Source organism: Pyrus communis, chromosome 12 (genome assembly GCF_041283825.1).
Source record: "Pyrus communis isolate YQ-2024b chromosome 12, ASM4128382v1, whole genome shotgun sequence".
Lineage (NCBI taxonomy): Eukaryota > Viridiplantae > Streptophyta > Magnoliopsida > Rosales > Rosaceae > Pyrus > Pyrus communis.
Window position 1 is genome coordinate 6,521,319 of NC_142576.1, and position 16,310 is coordinate 6,537,628.

A 16,310-nucleotide genomic window follows, 5' to 3' on the forward strand; every position below is an offset into this window, starting at 1 on the left:
TTACAACGCACATCGATGTATATAGCTTCGGAATACTTTTGTTAGAGAAATTCACAGAAAAAAGGCACACTGACGACATGTTTAAAGACAGACTACAACTCCATAACTTTGTTAGCAAAGCATTGCTTGAACAAATATCCGAAGTTTTGGACCCATCGTTTGTTGAAGGAGGGGAAGGAGAGGATGAGGAATCAACTTGCAAAGAGAAAAGTGTCGTGAGGAATCAACTTGCATAAACATAATATATAACTATTGCTTGTTCTGCTATATAAAATACAGAATTCGTATGTCTCTCTTTATTTTTGATACATGATACAAAATATAGGCTTTTATTAATAATCTATATATAGATGAGGCCTGCATGTTGAGATTATGAAACGAACTTTGGCTATCTGATGCATTGCTAGCTTCTTCTTCTTCTTCTCAAACCGAGGTACGAGTCCCTGATAGTCTTCATTTTGTTCACAACGACATCCATATGCATCCGCTCTCCTCGTGAAATCGCAGAGCATGAAAGTCCTATCTGCATCACCGAAACCAAGCACTCCTCCAATTTTCTTCCTTGGACTAGGTCGTGATCCTGATGTCTTGCAATCGGTCTTTCTTGTATGTCATTTCTGTATCTGCTATCATCAGCCTCCATATCATCTCCTTCAAGGAGAAATGAAGGGTCAACTATGTCAATGACATGGTCAGGCAATGCCATAGCAGTAAATTGGTGAATGCTTATACCATCTCCGAACATGTCACCTGTAGGTCTTTTTCCTGTGAACATTTCTAGTAACAGTACTCTGTAGCTATAAATATCTCCAAATATGGAAACTTGGCCTCCTATGCCGTACTCTGCAGTTAAATCCATGTGTTAAGATATCACAATATAACGAATGTAATTTCAATCTTATTCAAGAATGTTCTGATACTTTCTTTTCAAGAGAAGAAATCTAATTTTAATTTTTTTTCAATAAAAATTTGGCTTGTTAACAAGGACCCATACTTGGAGGAATGTAGCCTACGGAACCTTTCAGCCCCACTAACATTGCTTGACTTTGGGTGGAATCATTTGGTGATTCCAAAAGGAACCTTGCTAATCCAAAGTCACCAACATGGGCTACCATATCTTCATTAAGAACATTGCTTAGCTTTAGATCACAATGAACAATGGATGTTTCACAATGGTTGTGCAGATAATCCAACGCGGAAGCAACATCAATGGCAATATTCAATCTTTGGATAAGGCTTAATCTCTTAATCTGAGATTGCTCCTCGTCTCTTGGATACAACCATGAGTCTAAACTTCCATTTTCCATGAACTCGAAAACTAGACTTTTGAAGTCATTTCCTAGATTATAAATACTCGAGCATGCAGTTACAATCTTTAGAAGATTACGGTGCCTTACACTTCTTAAAGCTTTGCATTCATCAATAAAACTCTTAAAAGCTCCTTCTTTTTGAAGGTTTAATACCTTCACAGCAATTATTGTTCCATCACTTGGGATCACTCCTTTGTAAACAGAACCAAAACTTCCCGACCCAATCAAATTGTCCACAGAGAACCCATTAGTTGATGCAAGGAGTTCAGAGTAAGAGACACCTGATTTCCAATCCTTATTAGAACGTGAAGTGGCCAGTCCAACTCGTGAGCTTTTCACCTTCGAATAAGTGGCAATAGAGCATGATAGAGCAATTATAAATGCAAGTGCACAAGCTATAGGACGACTACGTTTCTGGAAAATAGTCTACGAGATGAATGGGGCTTTATGTTGGGGCATGGAGGTAGACATAATTGTGAGATTCCACCACAAAGCCTTTCATTACAAAGAACTGAGACACCACTTGCATTTGAAAAGATCCCTTCTTTGGGCAATTCACCCTCAAAATCATTATGAGAAAGATTGAGATTCATTAGAAATCTAAACTTGCCAAAAAATTGAGGAATCTGCCCAGATAAGTTGTTGCGGGAAATATCTATGTCTTCCAGGCTTCTTAAATCTTTAAGAGATTGAGGAAGTGATCCTTTAAATTCATTACCTTCCATATGAAGGCGCCTCAACATTATACAACTGCCAATAGTTTTGGGGATTTTACCTGATAATTTGTTTCCTGATACATCGAGCTCCGCTAGATTTTCCAAATCTCCCACTTCAGGCAGTAGCGGACCAGTAAAATAATTGTTAGCCATGATCAAAGAAATTGAAAGGGATGAAATTCTTACAAGCTCTGTAGGTATGATGCCAGCTAGATTATTACTAGAAAGATCAAGTATCAGCAGCTTTCGGCAGTTTCCAAGACTTGGAGGTATACTTCCTTCAAACATATTCTCCTCCACGTAGAGTTGTGTCAATAAACTCAAGTTGCTTAGGGAGGAGGGAATCAGACCAGAAAATTTGTTTGTATTTAAAATCAATACCTCTAACTTCTGAAGCTTCCCAATCTGAGCGGGGACACTACCATCAAAATAGTTACCTTCCATTACCAGAAGGTTCAAGTTTACCAGACTTCCGATACCGATAGGGATACTTCCATGGATCAAATTCCTCCCAAGAGTAGGAACTTCGAGTTTGGTCGAAATGTTGGCTATGGATGTTGGCAATAGTCCTCCAAAATGATTATTATAAAGACCGAACTCCTGAAGACTAGTACAATTAGCCAAGAAGCTGAGAAAATTCAGGTCACCAGGTTTCCCACTTCCTAGTTGACTGTATTCAAAGCTTAGCACAACTAAGCTTTGCAATTTTCCAAGACTTTCCGTAGGGAGTGTCCCATTGAGACTGTTTTGAGAAAACTCAAGCAACTGGAGTCCAGAAGCATTTGAAAATGATGCAGGAATACTTCCTGTTAACTTGTTACCACCGCATGAAAAAGCCTCGAGATTAGGAAGAGTAATGCCCACAGTTGGTGGTATCTCTCCATGCAGCTGGTTGAATGTAACAGTGAAATAGTATATGGATGAAATATTATAGATTGAAGAAGGAATTGTACCAGACAGTTTATTACCCGGAAGCATGAATCTTCCTAAGCGTAATAGACGCCCGAGCTCATTGGGTATGCTTCCATGAAATTTGTTGTGGCCAAAAGAAAGAGCATACAGAGAAGAAAAGCTCCCTATCCAACTCGGGATAGTACCAGTGAGATTGTTATCACTAATCCATAGATGAGTTAAACTCAAAAATGAACTGAGTTGGTCAGGAATCGACCCAATAAGCTTATTGAAGTCAACACCGAGGACTCTTAGTTGTGCACAATGAGAGATATTATTCGGAACATTCCCGCCAAAGAAATTGTGAGACAGGTTGAGATGCCGCAGGCGTGGTAAACGACCCACGTCTTGAGGAATTTCACCATGAAAGCGGTTGTTTCTCAGGTTGATTCCTGTAAGATGAGTAAGATTCCCAATAGAGGGTGGCAAGGAGCCCTCCAAGTTTTGAGCTTGCAGGTTCAGAATCAATACTCTTTTGGCGGAACGGTTGCATGTAACGCCTACCCAACTGCAGAAATGGGCGGAATCATTCCAGGAGCTCATGACATGGAGAGGATCTTTAGGTACTCTTTTCTTCAAATCCAGCAGCGACATACGATCAGTTTCATTCGCCAAAGTGGTGCGGGGATGCATTGCAGATTCAGCATGTGTGCTCATGCTTAAAAGAATGAACCCGTAAACGAATTTGAACAAAATTTGCCTTCCATGAGTACGTGAACGCTCCATTATTTTGCTCGGAATACGAAGCAAATTACGAAACCCGAATTTACACAAATGTATAACAAAGAGGTTATCTTACCACATAGACTTGATTGTATGGCCAAAAAAATTGAGACAGTAACAGCGAGGACAAAGAATAATAAGCATAAGATATTGAAGACCAATATAATAAGCATAAGATATTGAAGACCAACTTGTAAGTCCATAGATTTGGTTGGGTCGTTCATGGAAAACTAGCTATTAGGGTAGGACCAAAAACTATAGTCAGCTCCAGTCATAGTCTGTGATCACAACTGCTTTCAATTTCAATATGACAATCTCAACCTTAACAAATTTGAATGTCAGTAATGGGGACTAAGGCGGAAAAATCTCATAGTCCCACGTACCAGTCATACTGAATTGAACAAGAGATTTTTCAGTGCCCAGAACACAAGGCGGTACGTTATATGTTATTATACAATTAAAAAGAAGATTAATTTCAAGTATTCCTCCACTTATATAATGACATATAGCGTATGTGCCCGTATTACGGGCACATTGAAAATATCACAAATTGAATTGTTCTCTTTGTTTTGGAAAAATCTTTTGTTCTTTATTACTTTATAATTTGGTACTTAATTATCGACCAACGCAAATAAATTTCCACATCAAGCGAACTGAACTAAAACGATCTTATTTGGTTGGTTATGATCGTTGAGATAGTTGGTTTTGTTATCAGTTTAGGTTGCAGAACCAAACAAGACCACGTCCATCCCTAGATAATCTTAACTGGTAAACCTAGTAAAATGTGCGTCATGTGTTTAACATAAGAAGTTAGGGTTGGTGGAAACTGCAAATATGGTTAAACATTTTTTTATACTAAATATGATTACCCATAGCATAAGTAGTTTTGGTAGACAAATTTCTGTCATAATCGTGTTCATTAGTCAATACTATCAAAACATGAAATGAATGTGAAGTTACAGAGAAAGTTATTTAAGAAGAAAATGAGAGTGTGTGCGAGGAAGAAATAAGCATGATAATAAAGAATTTGCCGATTTTTTAGGAGTTCTAAGGTTTGCGCTCGATGGGCTTCGAGTGACTAGATTTCCAAATCTTTAAAAAAACAGTATGGGTTAATACTCTACCAGCATCTTTATCCAAATGTCTCAAATATCTGAAATTCAATATTGAAGGAAGCAAATTTGAATGGAAAAGTTACAATTGATTTTGAGGTTGTGCCCACTTTTAAAAGATGTAAAAAGACGTAAATTTGCATTTTTATTTACATCTTGCAGCAAAGATGAATATTTTACATCCTGCTATTGGAGTCTTTGCTTCTGGTTGAGGCAACTTTCTTCCCCCAGCCAATGACTCAATGGAGCCAGAAAGTTGAATTTTCTCCCTTGCACGTTAAAAATGTACTTTTAAATTACTCATATGAACAAGGGTCGTTAGAGTTCGTTAAACCGAATAATTTAATAACTCTTGTTAAAATGTGTAATTTAAATGTGCATTTTTGATGTACACACTAGAGAAAGCCTTGTGAGGAAGTGCCTATAATTTTCTTTGGGTGAAGTGCCGATTTAGTCCTTGAACTTAGGTCCATGAATTTTTTTTTGGTAAGATAAGTTCCTAAATTCATTAAAAATTGCTAATTTCATCCCTACTATTATATTCAAAGTTATTTTATCCATTTTTTTGTCAACTTAAGTCACTTGACAAACTTTATAGTGTGATACTGTAATTTTCTCGCCTATAAACCCTTAACATTTCATATAGGTTGCAAACCTGTCGTCTTAACTCCATACACTAATTTTTTATTTAAAATTACCAATCTACCCTCCAATGTGTATCGCACGCAAGTAACGTGACTTAAAAATTGATGGAAAACTGAATATAGTAGCTTCGAAAATAATATTAGGGATGAAATTGATAGATATTTATAATTTAAGGACTGGATTTTCTGAAAAAATAGTTTAAGGACCTAATTTTCACTAAGTGATAATTCATGGACTAAATGGGCAGTTCACACATTTTCTTTAGACTGCTAGAAGAGCATTATGGGCCTACTATACAAAAAGCCCATGTGATATGAAATCTCGATAAAGCCCAGTACTAGCTTGCTGAAATGTTTGCTAGTATTGATCTCTATGTAATAGCCGTTTTTGATCTCTTTTCTGCATTTGTCCGTGAGCAAGAATCTAAGCACTGTTCTTGGCTCATCTGTGTGAGAGTGGATTTGGAACCTGGGTTTGTTCTTGGCTCATCTTTACACTATTAAATTTTGCCTCACCTCGACAATTCCTGGCTTTGCATGTTCACAGGAAAAAGGCCCACCGAGAACATTTTTAAAGACGGACTACAACTCCATAACTTTGTTAGCAAAGCATTGCCTGAATAAATATCCGAAGTTTCAGGCCCGTTGTTTGTTGAAGGAGGGAAGGAGAGGATGAGGAATCAACTTGCAACAAGAATTGTATCGTGGGGCAGCTAAAAGATGTGTCGAATCAGGACTGCCTGAAAGAAATACTCAGAATCGGAGTTGCTTGTGTTGGTATTCTAAAGTTTACTAACTCAATACCAAAATATGTGGGTGATAAGTTTACAAACTCTATCACACCTCTCACTTTCACTCTCAATAAAATTGGACAAGGAAAGAAATAGAGAAATAGAGAAATAGAGAAATAGAGAAAGGAGGGAAGCAACAAGCTTTGGTAAAACACTTGCACTTAGATATATGAAAAGAGAGTTTACAAACTCAATAGCTTACAAGCTGAAATTAAATGAATGGGAAATGGGATTCGGATGGGATGCTCTAAAGCTTAGCAAGATGGCCTATTTATACAAAACAGAAATTAATAAACAATGCAACAACACATGCAATGAATGGGGTGTTTAACATCTTTACACCCTTTAAAACACATGCAGGAACTTTGGACAGTCTAGCACACATATGCAGCTATCTTTCCAGCTTGCAATCAACACTATTTCGGCTAATACATCACATGGCAGCACACTGATGTCTTGTAATCAGCTTTCGGCTAACAGATGGAGGGAGCAATGATCTTTGTAGTTGCTGGAAACAACCTGGAAAGAAACTAACAGCTTGCTTTAACCATTAACAACCTGTTTTGATTTGATTTTCCAACACACCTCCTCAAATTAAAACGCCTTTATGCCTAGCATTTCACGTAGCAACTTGAATGGCTCAACTGGCAGTGGCTTTGTGAATATGTTAGCCACTTGTTCCTTGGTGTGACAATAGACAAGTTCGATTGTCTTTTGCTTCACATGGTCCCTCAGAAAATGGAACCTGGTATCGATGTGCTTGCTCCTTCCATGTTGGACTGGATTCCTAGCAAGCTTGATAGCTGAGATGTTATCCACATGAATCACAGTCGATTCCACTTGTGGATGACACACTGACTTCAACAGATTTCTTAACCAAATTGCCTCACACACGGTTGAGGCTACAGCAACGTACTCGGCTTCACACGATGACAAAGCAACAATTGATTGCTTCTTTGAAGTCCATGAGAAAGCTGTTGATCCTAGAAAAAACACATAGCCAGTTGTGCTTTTCCTTTCATCTTGGTCACCTCCCCAATCACTATCTGAATAACCAAATAATTTTGCATCTTCACCAAAATTATAAAACATACCATAGTTTAGAGTACCTCTTATGTACCTCAAAATTCTCTTGGCGGCCAGCCAATGAGACTCCCTTGATGTTTCCATGTATCGACTCACGAGTCCAACACCATAAACTATATCAGGTCTTGTGATTGTAAGGTACCTTAGGCTTCCAACCAAGCTTTTGTACACGGTTGAGTTTACAAACTCACCTTCTCCTTCCTTGGACAGCTTTAATCCAGTTGCAACTGGAGTGTTGACAATATTGCACTTGTCCATATTGAATTTCTCCAATATATCTCTCATGTACTTTTGTTGAGAGATGTAGATACCGTCACTTTCTTGCTTCACCTCTATGCCAAGAAAGTATGACATTAATCCATTGTCAGTCATCTCGAATTCACTGAACATGGATTGCTTGAACTCATAGAACATTGCTTCATTGTTTCCTGTAAACAACAAGTCATCTACATAGAGACAAATAATTAAGAACTCCCCTTTTTCACCGTTCTTCATGTAAACTGAATGCTCGTATGGACATTTCTGAAATCCATTTTGGTGAAGGTAGTTGTCAATCCTTGAGTTCCAAGCTCGTGGTGCTTGCTTGAGGCCATACAAAGCTTTCTTCAAACGATACACCTTATCTTCTTTTCCTTGTACTTGGAAGCCTTCTGGTTGTTCCACGTACACTTCTTCCTCAAGAACTCCATTAAGGAAGGCTGACTTGACATCTAATTGATAAATTTTCCATTTATGTTGAGCGGCAAGAGAGATTAGTAATCTTACCGTGTCAAGTCTTGCAACTGGAGCATAGACTTCATCATAGTCCACTCCATACTTCTGTTTGTAGCCCTTTGCTACAAGCCTTGATTTGTATCGATCCACACTTCCATCTGCAATGCGTTTGATCTTGTAAACCCACTTGACACCAATAACCTTCTGATTTGGTGGGAGCTTTGTCAGCTCCCAAGTGTCATTCTTCTCGATGGCATGGATCTCTTCTTCCATGGCTTTTTTTCAACAATTTTCTTCCACAGCTTCATTGAATGAGAGAGGCTCATGGTCTGCATAGAAGCAGAAAAAATTGGTTTCTTCTTCTTCTTGTCCATAAATCTTTGTGAGACTCCTTAACCTCACTGGAGTTGAGGAGCTACTTTCCTCACTAGATGTAGGACCACTCCTTGCAATTCTGTGCACTGGAGTTGTTGTGATTGTTTGAGCAGGCTGTTGCTCAATAGGTGGTACAACTTCTGGTTCTTCAAAATCAGTGGAGACGATCTTCTCTTTACTGACTTCTTTGTTGTTCCACTTCCATGTCTCTTCCTCACTGAAGATGACATCTCTACTAACCACTAGTTTGCCAGTTAGTGGGTTGTAGAGCTTGTATGCCTTGGACTCTTCACTATAGCCCACAAACACACACTTCTCACCTCTATCATCAAGTTTCCTCCTTTTGGCTTCTGGAACTTGAGTATATGCAACACACCCAAAAATTCTTAGGTGTGTAACATTCGGCTTGTATCCACTCCAAGCCTCTTGTGGTGTCATCCTCTTGACACTCTTTGTTGGACATCGATTCAACAAATAAATCGAACAAGCTGCAGCTTCTGCCCATAACTTTTTTGGCAAATTCTTCTCCTTAAGCATGGACCTTGTCATGTCAAGGATGGTTCGATTCTTTCTTTCGGCTATCCCATTTTGCTGTGGGGTATAGGCAGCAGTAAGTTGATGCCTAATTCCTTGCTCCTTGCAGTATGCTTGGAAAGCATTGAAGGTGTACTCTCCACCTCTATCTGATCTCACAGCCACAAGCTTGTGGTTGCTTTCAGCCTCTGTGAGTGCCTTGAACTCCTTGAAAATTTTTAGGGCAGCTGACTTCTCCTTGAGAAAATAGACCCAAGTCTTTCTACTGAAATCATCAATGAAGGTAATAAAATACCTATTACCTCCATAAGACATGGGATCCAATGGACCACATATATCTGTGTGCACCAACTGCAGTGGTGCCTTTGCTCTCCATGTATCACCAACAGGGAACGATAGTCGTGCTTGCTTGCCAAGCACACAACCTTCACATACTTGGCGTGTGGCTTCAATCTGGGGTAAACCACGAACCATTCCTCCACTTGACAACAACTTTAGGCCATTGAAATGAAGATGGCCAAATCGAAGATGCCATTTCCATGACTCATCTTCCATCACACCGATGTTGCAACTCCCAATCTTTGTGTTCAACTTCAACGGGAACATTCGGTTCTTTGACATTTGAACACGTGCAATAAGTCTTTTCCTTGCATTCCTGAGAGTGAGAAACATATTCTCCATATGTATAATGTACCCTTTCTGGAGCAGTTGACCAATGCTTAGAATGTTGCTCTTCATACCTGGTATGTAGTAGGTATCGGAGATGTATTCTTCTTTACCACCCTTCTGGATGATCTTGATCTTCCCTTTGCCTTCAACTGGCAACTTTGAGGAGTCACCAAGACTTACAGATCCATAGGCCCCATCTTTTAGTTCGGCAAAAAACTCCTTCTTTCCACACATGTGATTGCTTGCACCAGAGTCCAAATACCAAACATCTTGTTGGCTACTGGAATCATGGTGTGCTAGTAAGACTGTAAGTTCTTCACCAACATTTCCACTTGATTCTGCCATGTTGACATGCTCACCATTTTTATATGAACATTCATTTGCATAATGTCCATACTGCTTGCAACTGTGACACTGGATATGCGCCTTTCCTCGAGTAGATCTCCACTCTTGAGACTGACCTCGATTTTGTGCATAGCCTCGACCTCTTCCTCGAGCTCGTCCTCGGCTATGGTTAGATGAACTCCCACGACGTGAGTTCCACTGCCCACGACCTCCATTTGGTTTGTCAATATTCAACTTTGACTCCAAAGCTTGCTCTAGCGTTGTGGGGTTTGCATTCTTCTGAATGCGTTGCTCGTGAACTAGGAGGGATCCTAGCAATTCCTCTGTGCTCATTGTCTCCAAATCCTTCGATTCCTCAATGGCAGTCACCACATGCTCAAAGTTAGATGTGAGTGACCGAAGGATTTTCTCCACAACTCGTACTTCATCGAGTTTCTCGCCATTTCTCCTCATCTGATTTACTATCGCAATGAGCCTTGTGTGATAGTCGGAGATGCTCTCTCTTTCATTCATGTGAGCAGTTTCAAAATCTGCTCGAAGTGACTGTAACCTCACTTTCTTGACTCGATCTACTCCTTTGTAGATTGTACTGAGTGTATCCCATACTTGCTTGCTCGTTGTTGCTTCTGCAACCTTCTCGAACGTTGAATCTTCCAAACCCTGGTATAGAAGATACAGCGCCTTTTGGTCCTTCTTTCGTAAGTCCTTGAGAGTGTTCCTTTGATCCGCAGTATATACGGCTTCTTGCTCGGCAGTGGGTACAACATACCCACTACTGACAACTTCCCATAGCTCCTGTGATCCAAACAATGCTTTGAATTGGATGCACCATCTTTCATAATTTTCTTTCTTCAATGTGGGAACTTGGAGTTGCACTAAGTTGGACGCCATAACTGCTGCACCTGCCAGAATGGTATTCTGGCTCTGATACCAATTGTTGGTATTCTAAAGTTTACTAACTCAATACCAAAATATGTGGGTGATAAGTTTACAAACTCTATCACACCTCTCACTTTCACTCTCAATAAAATTGGACAAGGAAAGAAATAGAGAAATAGAGAAATAGAGAAATAGAGAAAGGAGGGAAGCAACAAGCTTTGGTAAAACACTTGCACTTAGATATATGAAAAGAGAGTTTACAAACTCAATAGCTTACAAGCTGAAATTAAATGAATGGGAAATGGGATTCGGATGGGATGCTCTAAAGCTTAGCAAGATGGCCTATTTATACAAAACAGAAATTAATAAACAATGCAACAACACATGCAATGAATGGGGTGTTTAACATCTTTACACCCTTTAAAACACATGCAGGAACTTTGGACAGTCTAGCACACATATGCAGCTATCTTTCCAGCTTGCAATCAACACTCTTTCGGCTAATACATCACATGGCAGCACACTGCTGTCTTGTAATCAGCTTTCGGCTAACAGATGGAGGGAGCAATGATCTTTGTAGTTGCTGGAAACAACCTCGAAAGAAACTAACAGCTTGCTTTAACCATTAACAACCTGTTTTGATTTGATTTTCCAACAGCTTGTTCAGTGGAAACCCGCGGGTGAGAATGGATATCAGTCATGTTGTGAAGGAATTGCAGCAAGTCAAAGACAGGCTTATTGGATCTGCATTGAATTAAGGCCAATGCAGCAGGTATTTAAACTCTTCCCTAAACAAATTAATAAACTTCTCAATTCTTTCGGAGATAGGAACGTAACTGAATATGTACATAAAGAATATCTGGTTTTCTTTTTTGCAGTGACACAATAGAAGAGAAGAAGCAATGCCTTCAAAATTGAAACAGAATGTCTTTTATTTTTCAAGTGAAAGGAAAAATATATTGCGTAAAAAGAATATATAATTATTGCTTGTTCTGCTATGTAAAATACAGAATTCATGTCTTTCTTTATTTTTCATACATGATACAAAACTATGCTTTTAATAATCTATATATAGATGAGGCCTATATGTTGAGATTAGGAAACGAACTTCGCCTATCTGATACATTGCTAGCTTCTTCTTCTTCTCAAACCGAGGTACGAGTCTCTGATAGTCTTCATTTTGTTCACAACGACATCCATATGCATCCTCTCTCCTCGTGAAATCGCAGAGCATGAAAGTCCTATCTGCACCACCGAAACCAAGCACTCCTCCAATTTTCTTGCTTGGACTAGGTTGCGATCCTGATGTCTTGTAATCGGTCTTTCTTTTATGTCATCTCTGTATCTGCTATCATCAGCCTCCACGTCATCTCTTTCAAGGAGCAATGAAGGGTCAACTATGTCAATGGCATGGTCAGGCAACGCCATAGCAGTGAATTGGTGAATGCTTATACCATCTCTGAACATGTCATCGGTAGGCCTTTTTCCTGTGAACATTTCTAGTAACAGTATTCCGTAGCTATAAATATCTCTGGGTATGGAAACTTGGCCTCTCATGCCGTACTCTGCAGTTAAATACCAGGCCCGGCCCTAGCCTAGGGCAGCAAGGGCGACCGCACAGGGACTCAAAAAATCGAGGGCACCAAAAAATTTAATTTCTATTGTTATAATGTTATGTTCAGTAAGCGTATAAAAATATAAACTGGATATTTGTCATAAGATGTCATTTGCAGCGGTGTTTCGTTACTTTCTTGCAATGGAAAGGAACACGGGTTCGAAACTCAAATATGCTTAATTTGTTTTTTATGCATTTATTTCATCTTTGGTTTAAATAAGTAGCTATATTTCTATATGTGCCTCTGACGAAAGTGGGTTTTACAAATTCATTTTCAATTAATTTCCACCCTTTGGCAAATAATAATAATAATAGTAGTCACCCAATTTCAAAATGAGGACCATTTTTTTTTGGAGAACTTTAACTAAAAGCTTCCAATACTGTTCACTTTAACGAAAAACCACATTTTTACACTAAAAAGTCAATCTTAGTACTATTTACTTTACCATTTCGTTAAAACTCAAAGTTTTCAAGTTCTTTTCGTTAATTTTCCTTTTGCTTTAGCAATGATGTTTTGTTTCAATATAATGTTAGGGTTTAGGGTTACTTTTCTTTCTTATCCAAGAAAAATGAGTTATATTTTTAATAACATATATGTGGTATTTGGTTTTTCAATAATTTTTTTTTTGGTTCATTCATTGTTTATAACATTATATATAAAAATTAGAGAGATAAAAATATGACAATTCTTATGAAGCCCCAAGGGATAATAAATTAGAAAATTATCCGAGAACTATAAGTTATATACAAAAATACCTTTCATACCTTAGTTGATTTTTGCTTGTGAAATATTTGTGTACTCTTATCTAAATACAAACTAATATTAATTATGTCTTAGATGTGAAATCTATTTTTTCTTCACTTATAAGTGAGAGATCTTAGGTTTGAGTCTTTTAAATGACAAGTTAGATACCAAATTATGGCCAACCCATCTTGTTGCTTAGCATAAATCCTCACATCCTGCTATCGTTTTATCAAAGAAAAGTTACATCAGCATGCACAAATATGAACACTAAAACAATTGATTTTTTTTTTTCTGACATGAAGTTATACTAGGGCACTTATTTTGGTATTGCCCCGGGCCTCAAAAATCTCAAGACCGGCCCTGTTAAATACATGTGTTAAGATATCACAATAGAACGAATATAATTTCAATCTTATTCAAGAGTGTTCTGATACTTTCTTTTAAGAAGAAGAAATCTAATTTTAATTTTTTTTTCAATAAAAAATTTGGCTTGTTAATAAGTCAGTAAGAAGAAAAAAACGAGAGTGATAATGAATCATACCTGGGGGAATGTAGCCTACGGAACCTTTCAGCTTCGCTAACATTGCTTGACTTTGGGAGGGATCATTCGATGATTCCAAGAGGAACCTTGTTAGTCCAAAGTCACCAACATGAGCTACCATATCTTGATCAAGAAGAGCATTGTTGGGCTTAAGATCACAATGAACAATGGACGTTTCACAATGGTGGTGGAGATAATCTAACACGGAAGCAACATCAATGGAAATATTCAGTCTTTGTATAAGGCTAATCTCTTAATCTGAGATTGCTCCTCGTCTCCTGGATACAACCATCAGTCTCAACTTCCCTTTTCCATGAACTCGAAAACTAGACTTTTGATGTCACTTCCTAGATTATCAATGCTCGAGCATGCAGTTACGATCTTCAGAATATTACAGTGCCTTATACTTCTTAAAGCTTGGCATTCATCAATAAAACTCTTGAAAGCTCCTGGTTGTTGAAGGTTTAATACCTTAACAGCAACTATCATTCCATCACCCGAGATTACTCCTTTGTAAACAGAACCAAAACTTCCCGAACCAATCAAATTGTCCACAGGGAACCCATTAGTTGATGCAAGAAGTTCAGAGTAAGAGACAGCTAATTTCCAATCCTTATAAGAACGTGAAGTGGCTAGTCAACCTCGTGACCTTTTCACCTTCGAATAAGTAGCAATAGAGCATGATAAAGCAATTATAATGCAAGTGCACAAGCTATAGGGAAGACTACATTTCGGGAAAATAGTCCATGAGATATGTTGGGGCATGAAGGTAGACGGAATTGTGAGATGCCACCACAAAGCCTTTCATTACTAAGAATTGAGACATCACTTGCATTTGAAAACATCCCTTCTTTGGGCAATTCACCCTCAAATTCATTATGTGAAACATTGAGTTGCTTTAGAGCTCTAAGCTTACCTAAAAATTTAGGAATTTGGCCAGATAAATTATTGCGTGAAATATCTATTTCTTCCAAGCCTCTTAAGTTGGCCAAAGACTGAGGAATCGTTCCTTCAAATTGGTTACCTTCCAAATGTAGGCTCACCAAATAAGAACAACTGCCAAGGGTTATGGGGATTTCACCTGATAACTTGTTTCCTGATACATCTAGCTCTGAGAGATATACCGACTCGCCCACTTCAGATGGTAGAGAAATCGACATGGACAGATAAATTGAAAGCGACGAAAGCCCGATAACCTCTTTAGGTATGGTGCCACTTAGCTGATTACTAGAAAGGTTAAGCAGCAATAAGTTCTGGCAGTTCCCGAGACTCGGAGGTATGCTTCCCTCAAACCTATTCCCCTCCATGAAGAGCCTTGTGACTGAAGTCAAGTTGCGTAGCGTTGATGGGATTGTCCGAGAAAATTGGTTAAGTTCTAAATACAGCCCCTGCAACTTCTGAAGCTTAACCGATCACATCAGGGACACTACCACCAAGATAGTTTTGTTCCATTCCTAGATTGATCAAGTTTACAAGATTTGCAATGCCGATACGGATGCTTCCACGTATTAAATTTCCCCCCATTGCAAAAATTCTTAGTTTTGTCGAAAGGTTGGCTATAGACTCTGGCAATTCCCCTCCAAAACGATTACGACTAAAACCTAAAACCTCAAGATTAGTACAATTAGCCAGGAAGCTGAGAGAATTCCGGTCACCTGTTTTCCTAGTTCCCAGCCTATTGTCATCAAAGTTTAGTTTAAACAAGCTTCTCAAACTTCCAAAACTTTCACCAGGGAGTTTCCCCGTGAGGCCATTTTCGGCAAAATCAAGAATTCGAAGTTTAGAAGCATTTGACAATGAAACAGGAATACTTCTGGTGAATTTGTTGACACCACCAGAAAATTTCTCAAGATTAGAAAGAGTAGTCCCCACATTTTGTGGGAGCTCTCCCTGCAGCTGGTTCTGAGTAAATGTTATGTGGTATAACGACGATATATTATAGATTGAAGAAGGAACCGTACCGGAAGGTTTGTTTGATGGAATTACGAATCTTCCCAAGCTTGTCAACAGCCCGAATGCATTTGGTATGCTTCCTTCAAAATTGTTGTCATGGGGCAATAGCTAGGAGAGGTGTGACAGTAGCGAGCAGAAGCAAGGTTATTAGTGCACATAATAGACATTACTAGAAAATTGGTCCTGCGTTGCTGTGGGTAGTTATTACGTAATGCATTTTCAATTAGATTAATAAAAAATGTACATTTAACCAACCAATTCAAAAAGAAAAAAAGATACACAGGCGAACACAGATAATTCAACATAATTTGAAACCATTAAGCATAGATATGAACTTGAGTTTCAAACCAATGCAAACCATTAAGCACAGATACAAACCTAAGTTTCAAACCAACTTATTATCATATGGTGTTAGTTAACTTTCCATTAGGCTTATAAAGTTGTGAGATTAAGTAGTTCATTAGAATTTATCACAAATTGTAATGAAAATTTCCTGTCGAAAATGAATGACTTTGACTTGAAAACATAAAATGTTGATTGACCCAATCTTAGTATTAGAAATATTTTGTGACCTTTACACTAAAACCTCCAAATCAAATCCCTCTAT

At 38.4% G+C, this 16,310-nt stretch overlaps 1 protein-coding gene and 1 pseudogene across 1 annotated transcript; both read right to left on the minus strand.

Annotated features, from left to right (window-relative positions):
• Positions 1-233: 233 nt before the first annotated feature.
• Positions 234-3,703, minus strand: LOC137744270 (uncharacterized; annotated as a pseudogene).
• An 8,075-nt stretch (positions 3,704-11,778) lies between these two features.
• On the minus strand, positions 11,779-16,021 carry LOC137744271 (uncharacterized). The gene is given in 6 exon segments (XM_088680901.1): positions 11,779-12,414; positions 13,751-13,999; positions 14,002-14,446; positions 14,449-15,156; positions 15,158-15,811; positions 15,983-16,021. Coding segments are annotated over 6 exon segments (2,532 nt in total). The 3' UTR covers positions 11,779-11,977.
• Positions 16,022-16,310: the final 289 nt, after the last annotated feature.